The sequence below is a fragment of the Colias croceus genome, chromosome 29, assembly GCF_905220415.1.
Source record: "Colias croceus chromosome 29, ilColCroc2.1".
In the NCBI taxonomy this organism is placed as follows: Eukaryota; Metazoa; Arthropoda; class Insecta; order Lepidoptera; family Pieridae; genus Colias; species Colias croceus.
This window is the reverse complement of record NC_059565.1, coordinates 3,211,644-3,224,452: the sequence shown is the minus strand read 5'-3', so window position 1 is coordinate 3,224,452 and position 12,809 is coordinate 3,211,644. Positions and strand designations below refer to the sequence as shown.

Sequence of the window (12,809 nt, the reverse complement as noted above, 5' to 3'; positions counted from 1 at the left end):
GTTACTTTACCTTGATATTTATATTATTTTTTGCACTCCAAGTCATGTGTAGAATATATTATGTTTAAGAATCAGCTTTTGTAATATAATGGATTTATTACGGAAATCCCACGGGAACTGGAACTTTGCGGGTTTTTCTTTAAAAACGCGGGCAAAGCAGCGTGCGGAAAGCTAGTTGCTTATAAACCAAAAACACTTCCACGATCACCTAAAAACAACTCATAACTCACTCTCTATAAATCTAACACAATTTAAACAAAGCCGTAGCTTATAACTAGTATTAAATTCTTAGCCTCGACGAACTGCATGGTCCAGATTCCAGAGTGCACTGAATATGCTGTGAATACCGATGTGCTGCCTGCCTTGGGTATTGTATATTAATGTTGATATTAATCAAGTTATTGTAAATAATATTTCTGAATAGTTTTAGTGGGTTTAAAGGCGATATTTATTCATGAAAAAAGAGCTGTAATTATTCATAATCAAGAGAAAATTCCCGCCGTAAGCGTGTTCAAACAAACCCTTTAGTTTTAGGCTATTGCATAGCTACCTATTATCGCGGGCCTTGAGCGCGGGGACCACAGGCGGGGAATCGAGAAATTCCGTAACGAAAAAACCTCATGCTCCCCACTCCGACGGGCGGAGGTGTGGCTTGAAGGCATAGCATGCAATAGCTTTACCGCAGCAGTCCCCGAGTGCCACACGTCGTTTTTTTTTAATTATTGGAATAAAATATAGTTTAACATTGAATTATTCATGCATATTTAGGCATTAGAACGTCCACATTATTATTATATTAAAATGAAGACTATTTATTGGCAATTTAAAATAAAACTAATTTTTATTATTATTGGTGTACCTATATTAAATATATATCAGTTTTTTATTTAACTCCAATACTAATATACTATTTCCACAAAATTACAAATATAATCACAAAATATTAAGGGCCTATATACAAGGGGGCACTTCTTATTTATTGAAATTGAGTCACGTATAAATTTAAATTTAACGTCTTCCATTCATAATTAAATTTACAAATTAATTGTAAGCTGCTTTGGGAGGCAAATTAAATTAAGACCTCTCAGTTAACTACAGTATGTTATTAACTTATTAGACTGGCTTTAAACCGCATGTTTGTGTGAACTACGATCGAAAAGCTATGATAAATTTTAATGAAAATATAGATATCTATACTAATATTGAGTTTGTTTGTTTGTTTGATCTGAGGAACTACTGATCCAATTTGAAAAATTCTTTCAGTGTTAGATAGCCCATTCATCGAGGAAGGCTATATCATCACATAAGACCAACAGGAGCGGAGCAATGTGGGTGAAACCGCGGGGTGCAGCTAGTGTTTGTATAAAATATCAATAACCATATTATTATCATGTAAAAAAATCGCGCGAAACGTAGTCGTAGCTACTGAATAAAAAGCAGAATCCATACTAATATTATAAATGCGAAAGTAACTCTGTCTGTCTGTCTGTTACTCAATCACGCCTTAACTACTGAACCAATTTGCATGAAATTTGGTATAGAGATATTATGATACCCGAGAAAGGACATAGGATAGGTTTTATCCCGGAAATCCTACGGGAACGGGTTTTTCTTTGAAAACGCAGGCGAAGCCGCGGGCGGAAAGCTAGTAACAAATAAACTTTACTTTGAAAACTCTCAATGCTACTACTACGGCTGGTACGGGTCGTATGTTTATATTTCAATAGCTTTTATAAACTAGCTTTCCGCCCGCGACTTAGCCCGCTTTGTCTAATACCTAATAAATTATATACTAAAACCTTCCTCTTGATACACTCTATCTATAAAAAAAAACGCATTAAAGTATGTTGCGTAGTTGTGCGTAGCATACATACGGACATAGGGATAGAGAAAGCGACTTTGTTTTGTCCTATGTAGTGATTTTCGTTCAAAGGGTGAAATTCCACAATTGATTAAATGTATTTTGTATTGATATATTATGATATCATAAATATATCATGATATTTTGGTATGATTAAGTTACGACTACCCATTAGTATTAATCCATACTAATATTATAAATGAGAAAGTAACTCTGTCTGAAAAATTCGGTAAAGAGATATTTTGATATCCGAGAAAGGACATAGGATAGGTTTTATCCCGAAAATCCCACGGGAACGGGAACTATGCGGGTTTTTCTTTGACTGCGCGGGCGAAGCCGCGGGTGGAAAGCTAGTAGTAGGTATATAAATGTTCTACGTATTATATAATACTAGCGGTCCGCCCCGGCTTCGCCCGTGGTACATATTTCGCAATAAAAAGTAGCCTATGTCCTTTCTCGGGTATCAAAATATCTCCATACCAAATTTCATGCAAATTGTTTCAGTAGTTTAGGCGTGATTGAGTAACAGACAGACAGACAGACAGAGTTACTTTCGCATTTATAATATTAGTATGGATTTCAACATTTTTAACACATAATAAAAGGTCATTTAGAATTCCATAAAGATATTGACGTAAGGACTTAGGTTTTTAACAAAACGATGACAGTAAATTAAGTGCTCTTAAGCGATTAATTACGGTATAAATTATTCAAAAACACTGGAATTACTGACCTTATAGAGCAAGTCTTAAAAATTGAGCTTTTAAAAATTCACTGCGTTGATTTTAAAATCTTTTAGAAGTCTTTCAATGAATTTTTACCCTTAAATTAATTATGGTTTGAATGAATTAACATTTTCTTTTTCATATAAAAAATAGGACAGTGACTATCGTATCTTCTATTAATTTTTTTTCATTGTTGACCAAAAAATCTTCATATACACATAGATTATGATTATTGTTTTGTAGTAAAATGCATAATAATAGCGTATATTATATTATTATAAGGATAAAATAAACGCAGAGAGAAAAAACATTTTATTGTTTGAATCTTGACGGTTTTGATGTTTCTTTTCACCTAGCAGTATATTAATATCATGCGAACTATCCCCACTAATATTATAAATGCGAAAGTAACTCTGTATGTCTGTCTGTTACGCTTTCCCGCTTAAACCTCTCAACCGATTTTGATGAAATTTGGCACAGACAATCTTTAGACCCTGATAAAGAACATAGGCTACCTTTTATCAAAACACCACGCGGGCGAAGCCGCGGGCGGAAGCTAGTTGTTCATAAACGTTTGTTCTAACTAATTAATTAATTAAGGTTGGAGGATTTAATTTCTAAAATAGTAGGTACTACCGCTCACAGCCTACATACAATTATTAATAATTGACTGACCGGTTGGCTTGGTTGGTAGTGCCTTCCAAGCCAGACGTCGTGAGTTCGATTCCCACCCAGGGCAAATATCTGTGTTATGAAAAAATGTTTGCTCTGTGTCTGGGTGTTAATCTACACTAATATTATAAAGAGGAAAACTTTGTTTGTTTGATTGTAATGAAGAGGCTCATAAACTACTGGACCGATTTAAAAATTCGAAAGCTACATTATCCACGAGTAATATAGGCTATATATCATCATGCTAAGACCAACAGGGGCGGAGTAATGCGGGTGAAACCGCGCGGCACAGCTAGTTATCTATATAAGTATTTATTTAAAAATTATATATATATGTATGTATAATATTTATCAGCCATTTGGTGTCCATAAGACAAGCGAAAAGCTTAGTATGGGATCAGATCGTGCCGTGTGTGAAAAATTTCTTGAAATATTTATTTATTTATTAATACCATTAAAAACACACACTACAATAACGTACGTAAATATACAATTCCCTTGCATTCCACTCATAAATGTTTGTAATAGGTAACCATGTATTTGACTCTCGCGTCTAATTGTGAGCGACTGAAGTGATAGAATAGTCCGTAATTATACGCTGGCTTATTCAGAGTGTGCATAATAGTTATGACGTGAGGTACGGCCGGCAAAAACATTTTAATTTTTTCAAGAATTTTTTAATTAAGAAACTGAGTTTTTTGTAGTAAAATATGTAATAAAAAGATCTTAAACTTTAAGTTTAATTCGTTAAATAAAAAAAAATGTGTCCGTGTACTAGTGTACACACGTAAGAAGTGAAACTTCTTTAGTACCTTATTTAAAAAAAAAATACTATAATATGCAACTTTACAGAAATACGTCGAATCACACGTGGTAGGAATAAGAAAAAGATGGCGCGTAACGGAAAAATGTCACGCGTAACGAAAAAATGTTACCTACACTAAATTTTTTTCCAACCCCTATAAAGAAGTTTCACTTCAAAAATAGCTAAATTTATATACAACCTAAACACTACTATAGGATGGGTAGCTGTAGTTTGTTACGTTGTCATGCAAATAACCCAATCGAAACTAAATGAAATTAAGGGAAGCTACTTTTGATCTAGGTATTACCTATTATTATTATAAATCTCGGACTGATTAATCGCATTCCAAAATGTGTGCACTGAAAAACATTTTTTCTATTGCTTCTGTGTTAATAATATTGTTTTTTTTTCCTTTAGGAGGTGCCTGTGTAATATTTACAACAGTTGAAAAAAGCTTGAAGATGAAGAAGAAGAATAGATTAACTAATGTGGCATTAGATTTTATGTATAAATTCATTATAACATTTTGTAAGTAGAGCTTTTTTTTAATGCTGCTATAGGGGAGCGCTTGGCCACGATCTCGCCTGATGGTAAGCTGGGATGTGGCCTTAGATGGAGCGTGCTTCCCTAGAATGTACCTGTTCACTCTCTTCTTGAAGACCCCCATATTGTACTCATCGGGGATCACAGATTCAGGAAGCATGAGCTACTTTAAATAAATAAAAAATAAAAATTAATTTGTATTTTATTGCTTCGCCCAATTTGACTAGAAATCGTTTGTGACTTTTTCTGGAATATTATTTTAAATATTTATTGTTATTCAAATTTATTTGCCAACAGTACGAAACATAAAGCCAAGTTTTGAATTTACGCCTCACGTGAGACGCGCCTTTGTTTCAGGCCACAGACTATACAATATGCGTTTGCAGAAACAGAGTAAATAATAGTTTTGAACCAGTTTCTGTTTCGTACTGCCTTTTCAGTATAATCAGCCTACCGAAATGTAAAAGTATTGTGTTTAATGGTTTTGGTGTGTTGTGATACACACATATTAAATTCAAAGGCGTATACCGAAAAGGTGTTTAAAGGCAGGTTAGGTCTTAACTAGTATAAAACAAAGTCGCTTTCTCTGTATCTATGTCCCTTTGTACGCTTAAACCTTTAAAACTAAAAAACGGATTTAGATGCAGTTTTTTTAATAGATGGAGTGGTTCAGAGGGAAGGTTATTGTTAGTTATTATGTATTAGGGTTCCCACCCGGGCTAAATATTTGTGTGATGAACATAGATGTCTGCTCTGTGTCTGGGTGTTAATTATCTATATAAGTACTAGCTTACCGCCAGCGGCTTCGCCCGCTTTCTCTAAAACGATTTGAGATTTAAACTATCCTATCTCTCAAGTTGGATCGAACTGCACATGGTGTGCGAATTTTATTATAATCGGTAAAGTGGTTTAGGAGTCCATTGAGGACAAACATTGTGACACGAGATTTATATTATCTATATATAAGTATTTATTTAAAATTATACATATATGTATGTTTATCAGCCATCTGGTTTCCATAACACAAGCGAAAGCTTAGTATGGGATTAGATCGTGCCGTGTGTGAAAATTACCCTCAAATATTTATTATTTATTTATAGGTCACCCACACACCACTACAACATGACTGCATCTTATATTCCAGTTTACAAACCATCTGCCTGGTTACCAATCAATATCCACACAGCGACGAACGTCACTTAACCAGCTGATCATTCACAGACAACTGCTTGCAACCAGCCACGACAGCACATCATCGATTCGCTAAAAGCATCATAGTAAAGCAACTCGAGACGAGCTGGAGGCGTCCATTTGCAGTATGTCATGGCTGACGTTTAACTAAGATGTATTACCTAATATTTGGGACACACTGCTAGACTGAAGTAAGAATAATTAGATTTTTTTCCTAATAATTTACGATTTGTATATTGCAAAGTTTAAAAATCATTCCATATTATAGCTATACCACGCAGCTACAATAGCTTCTTAAAAAGAGTACAATTTCAAACTTCTCCGACATTTTTCATTACAGCTTCTTTCCTATTTGTCGAAGTATGAAGGTAATTTTAAGCCTTTCTCAATAAATTGACTATCCAACACGAAAATAATATTTAAATTGGAACCAATAGTTCCCGATATTAACGCAACCAAACAAACGTACAACTGTACAATGTTAATATCGATTATGAGATATTTAATCTTTTGTAAACGTTTCAAAATCTCATAAAGAACATCGATTGAGCTCAAATGTTGACACGATTTACTAACCCTCTTCAAAGATATTGTTTTATCAATTTTTCCTCATTTATCATCGATGCTACCATAATATGTCATAGTGAAATGACCGGAGAACTGGTAATACATAAATTTGTATGTAAAACTACAGTATGGGAGGAACTGTTCCATTATTATGTGCCTAAAAAGAGTAAAATTTGTTGGTCGAATTTATAATAGTTGTAATCTCTGCTGCAACTAAAGACAAAGTTGAGCTTTCACGATATTTAAGTGAAAAATTGCAAACGTTTACAAGAATATGCGAATTGAGAAGAGGGTTTGTATACCGCTTCATGGTCATAATATTATCTTCTTTATATATAAAAATGAATCGCAAAATGTGTTGGTAAGCGCATAACTCGAGAACGGCTGAACCGATTTCGATAATTCTTATTTTATTATAATTCTTGAAGTACGAGGATGGATCTTATGTAGAGAAAACGTAAACATGTACCACGGGCGAAGCCGGGGCGGACCGTTAGTTTACCTTACTTATGTTACGACTAGGTAAACCACAGCACGGATTTTACTGAAATTTGGAATGAAGAAAGGCTATCAAATATTCATAATTAAAAGGTCGGAAAAAGCGAATGAACGTCTTTTTCTCGTGATTTTATTATACAACAATTATAAATAAAGTTGCCTAAATGGAATAATTTAATTAAAATAGTTAAATAAATTGTTCGGAACCGTGTGTACGATATCAAAGCGAAATCGCAGATTCCTAAACGAAAATCTGGATTTAAGTTCGTCGTTAATCTAGTGGCGGATTACTGTTTTGAAGCTATGGTTACATTGTGGATTACATTATTAGGTTTTGTTTGTCATATAGTTTCCCAAATAATAAGTTGTTGAGCTTATTCTAGAACTTTTCTTATTTGAGGTTTAGATACGTATAACTATTATAAACTGAGATTCTCGATACATGAAATATAAAAATATATGCATTTATGTTGCAGTATTCGTATTAAAGGTATATTGTTCTTTCGTTTTCAAATAATACAGGAAGAGATTAATAATCTGAATTACGCAATAAAATACAATGGTCTACTCAAAATGATAAGAACATAAATTATTCTAATTAGGGCTGATTTTTCCTTGGTTAATACTTATTCGTCGAATAACGTAATAAAACTACCATTTCAAAAATGTATTCTTTGCCCGTTTTTGACAGTTTAGGTACGGGAGACATTTTAATATTATCGTGTAATACTTTATTGGGCGGATAAGTTTTAACCATGGATTGAAAAATCGGCCCTTAGCCGCATGTACGTACCCTAAGGCTTTAACAGGATTTAAAAAAAAATCTGTGAACATAAAATCCTAATCGTAAAATATTTTTTTGAGTAGTTAAAAAATTAAATCTATTTATTAATATATACAAATGCATAAAACTCTGATCTTTCCTCTTTATATTACCTTAAATATACCTACATAGCTGAAAGCTATATACTTACATAGCTATTTTTCCTAACAACAGCTAGATTCCCCACTCATGTCATATTACATTTGGTTCGACATTTTCTACTTCGATAACACTGAGATCAAGAATTGCGCTTGTTATTACACGAAATGAAAATCTATTTACTGTAAGAATTATGTTTGGTACAAGGAATAAGACACAGCGAAAGTTCTTGTTTTTAAAATTAAACTCAAACTCGCGTTCAAAATGTTTTCATAATTTAAGCTGATGAACAAACTTTTTACGTTGAAAAATGTATAATTATTTTGATTATATGACAAATCTTAAACTAAGCGTGAAAAAAGCAGTTTGTGCTACCATAATTCATAAAAAAATATCTATGACTATGTCTATAGCTCGCTGGGTTGTTGATATTCTGCAATTGACGGGCAAAGACTGGATGAAGGTAGCTGGAAACAGGAGGAAATGGGGACAGTTGGAGGAGGCCTATACCCGAAAGGGGCCAGGACATTAATAGGTAATTAATGTTATTAATTCACGTACTATGTATCTTTTGTTGTAAATTGTATCTAAATGTCATGGAATATAAGGGCCAAATCCTACTTACTATTATAAAGGCGAAAGTTTGTAAGTATGGATGTATGGATGTGTGTTACTCTTTCACGTAAAAACTGCTGAACCGATTACAATAAAATTCAGCACACATATAGAGGGTAACTTGGATTAACACATAGGATAGTTTTTATCCCGGAAATCCCACGGGAACGGGAACTATGCGGGTTTTCCTTTGCAAACGCGGGCAAAGCCGCGGATGGAAATCTAGTAAATAAATAAAAATGTCTATAGTTACAAGGCTTTTGATCTACGCAACTTTGACTTTGACTCACACACACGCGCGCTTTAAAACACACACACACAAAGACACGCGCGGAGAGACAAGTTTTCACACAGATAAATTATTAAATAAATATTTCAAAATAGAGTTATTCAGATGTTCCTTTCAATTCCAAATTAATATTAATTAATTAGCCCTTACCTTCGGTCCCATTTGTGCAGATACGCTAAAAGTAAGTACCTAGGTATTTTCCTATACCTAGCCTATATAAAATTATTTATTACACGAAAAGCTAAAAGTACTTAACATAACATGTAAATAAAGTACAAATGGAATGGAAACTCGACGAGAGATAATATCCTGTGCGATTGTCGGATTTGCGGACGCATCCCGGAAAAAATTCCGTCTCAGTATTGAGGTGAACCAATATCCATATTATTATGGACTAGTTCACCCACGCAACTTTATCTATTTGAATTCATCTTTTCCACTTTTGTAAAATTAATTTACTATTGATGATACGCATTGGACGAAGATATAGGTCTCTCAATAAATTACCTAAGCAACATAAAAATTAATTATTATTCAATTTGAAACAGTACTGCCTGAAATAAGCTCATTCAAACATAAATTTTTAAAGAAATAAAAATATGAAATAATAAACAAAAAGGAGGGATATTTTTCTTAGGAATCTTTCTGCTCACGAATAGGTACTTTCGCGGTAACTTCACATGTATGTCTGTGCTTCACACTAACTTGTTATCGATTTAGCTGCAAAGCTGACAGAGTTCTATACAAACTTACTTTTCGTTTTTTCAAATATTATTACCAAGCTACCAAAGAAATGTTCCATTTCTAAAAAGATTTTAGTCATATAATAGTAGTGTCAACTGTCAAGTAGTGTGGACAGTTGACTGATCAAACTGACTAAATATTCATAATATTATAATGAATTGAACAAGGCACTGCCATTCATAAAATAAAATTGAATTGAATTGAATTGAACAAGAAAAAAATGCACGTAAATTAAGAATTTATTTATAGGTTATGTGATAGAACCTAGTACCTATATTATTATTAGTCTGTGATAGAACGTAATATTTTTAGCCTCGATTATAAATAAAAACAATAAGGTAAATTTACTTAACTGCATTCCAATTTAAAAGGAAACAACTTCTCATACCATACAGACTTTTATCGGTGCTTTTCTATTAAATAAATATTACAAAAGAATAAGGAAAAAAAAACAACAGAATACCAACCAAAAATAATTTATTCGATATTTAAAATACACGCCATCTACAATTACAAAAAGAAAACATTCAAATGACATTATTCAATTGTAGTTTGCATAACTGCTCATAGATGTCACTATAATAAAAAATGCGCAAAATATTTTTCACAAGAGATCAATAATTGATTGTTTCTTTCTCTATTATTTATTACTTACCCTAAAGTCTTCGTACTTATCAAGGGAGTCTTCAGATTTAAGAAACCGTTGAGCCTACTCATGTTCTTCTCTCGACCACCATCCGTGGTTGTTGAATCGGCTCTGTAAATAAAATAAAAAAAAAATATTATTATATAAAAATAACTAGCTTTCCGCCCATCCCAAAATTCGAGTTTTTGTAGTTTTAAAACAAAGCGGAGACATATCCAACGAATCAAAAATCATTTAAAACCGCTCCATCATTCTCGAAATAAAAATGGTACGTATAGCTTTAATATAACTAAAACGAAATCCTTTTATTACGCTAAAATTAACAACATTTCTTGTGTAATTACAAATTATTATTAAGGTGGATGTTCCGACCGTCCCTCCATACATTTTTGATTACCTCTAAACACTTAACACAGACACTATTTCTTTAAAACTAATCATTTTATCACTTCTCTATAATGAAATGTGTGCGCGTTCGACCTTTTTAATCAATAATTTACAATATTTACTTAGAAAAACAACAGTAAAATACCGGAAAAATTTGACACTTCTACAGTAGTGTGCGTGACTTTTGCCAAGCGAAACACGACATAAAGCACGACATCTAGCGCATAGACTATATACTTATTACAGATCTAGCGCGTCAATGTCTAAACGAAAGGCGATGTTTAGACATAAGACGCGCTAGATGTCGTGCATTCGCGTTCGTTATCTTATACATAATGAGCATAATTCTAATAAATCAAAGTTCTATGTAAAAATTGAGTAATTTCATTTCCAATCGTTCAAAGAAAATAACAATAAAATAAAATAAAACTAATGACCTTAGAAACTATGTTTTTTTTTGTAAACAATTTATTACTCATTATTGTTCGTCCGTCGTAGGTCTGTAAACTGTATTGTACACTGAAGGTAAATGGTACTGTAGGTACTTTAGTTCGGCGTCGTCGTCGGCTTGATATAAATTACATTCTTGATTTCATTGACACGCGCTATGATTTGCGCGCGGAATTTCTTGTGTTGTGAATTTATTTTTGTATGCTATGCATTTTAATTGATTCAAATTGCAATGTTTCTCTAGTATGCATTTAAGACTATATTGTAAATTGTAATAATTGATCGTGGGTATAGTAATTAATTATTCTAATAACGCAATTAGTAATATATGTATTTTCGGTGGGATTCAAAACAAAAAATTGGCCCGTGATTTTTATGAAATTTCACCACATTGCAAATCACATCAATCATAGTTCATACACATGTATGACGAAAGTGATTAGTATTGTGGCTAACATTGATCATCAGTTCATCACTGAAACCAGTGATAAATCAGTACCTATATCATATTGTGTTTGAATATTTTTAAACAATGATATAAGTATACAATTATTATAAATCGGTAAACTATCAAAGTAATCACAAACTTGCAAACATTGGTAAAATGTCCAGTAGTTTATGAGCCTATTCATTACAATCAAACAAACAAACAAAGTTTTCCTCTTTATAATATTAGTGTAGACAAACACTATGAATACGATCACGAATGCAAATTCGGGGATTTTCTAATTATTGCTAAATAATAATTGAATTCGTTTTGAAATACTCTATAATTTTTAGTGTATAAATATTAAATAGACATTTATAATGTGGTGCTCATTTTTTTTGTACTGCTAACGCTATTGTAGGTACCTATTTTCGTTGTTTTATTTCAAGTGAACACGGCCATACAATTTTGTCACGAGCCGCCTATGATTGTAGGTACTTTTGTTAGGCTCCTTCGTCGTCCGCGTCGCGTCCGCGTCGGCTCGAAAGTTCTTGATTTCATTGTCACGCGCTATGATTTGCGCGCGGATTTTCTTGTGTTGTGAATTTATTTTTGTATTATTATTATTTTTTATTTTTTTTTTATTTTATTGATTCAAATAAAATATTTCACTAGTATGCATTTGAGACTATATTGTATTATGTATAATTTATCGTAGGTATAGTTATTCTTATAACGCAGTTATATTTTCGGTGGGACAATTTGACCCGTGATTTTTCTGAAATATCACCACGTTGCAAATCACATCAATCATACACATAACACACGTATGACGAAAGTATAGTGGCTAACATTGACTCATCAGTTCATCACTGAAACCAGTGATAAATCAGTATATCATATTTTATTGTGTTTGAATATTTTTTAAACAACGATATATACAATATTATTATAAATCGGTAAACTACCAAAGTACTTCCGAATTTTCAGACAGACAAACAAGTAGTTTGAACACGCAGTTTTCTTATACTAGTAGCAAAAATCAAAACCATAATATTATGTTTACCTACTACCTATATTTTACTAAAAGTCGAGTGCGTCGAAATCGTAAATAATAATATAATGTTTTTCACCTTCCTGGTTATTTTCCCATAGTAAATAGTGTTTTAGGTTTGTTGTTGTAGGTAGGAATAATAATAATTATTCTTACTTGTTGGTTATGAAATGTATATTGAAATAATTTACTTTTACAAATCATTAGTGATATTAGTTTTGAGTGAAAATGCTTGGATCAGCATAATATTATATGGTACTTCAAATACATGTTTTGATAAAAAAACAATAGTGTAATAAAATAAAACTGCGTTTTATTGTAATCAATGTTGACAGTTTTAAATTCCAAAATTATTGATCAATAAAATAGTTTACACCAACAAATATAACTTTTATTTTTATAACCATCGTTCA

At 32.4% G+C, this 12,809-nt stretch overlaps 1 protein-coding gene across 3 annotated transcripts in view; it reads right to left on the bottom strand.

Moving 5' to 3' along the window:
* Positions 1 to 12,809, bottom strand: part of LOC123704409 (synaptotagmin-7) — a 243,467-nt gene that overhangs the window by 208,818 nt on the left and 21,840 nt on the right. For all 3 annotated transcript variants that reach the window (XM_045652789.1, XM_045652785.1, XM_045652784.1), the window contains exon 2: positions 10,088 to 10,189. In XM_045652789.1, coding sequence (XP_045508745.1) covers positions 10,088 to 10,149 — 62 coding nt within the window. In that variant the 5' untranslated portion in view covers positions 10,150 to 10,189. The remainder of the gene's footprint in view (positions 1 to 10,087; positions 10,190 to 12,809) is intronic.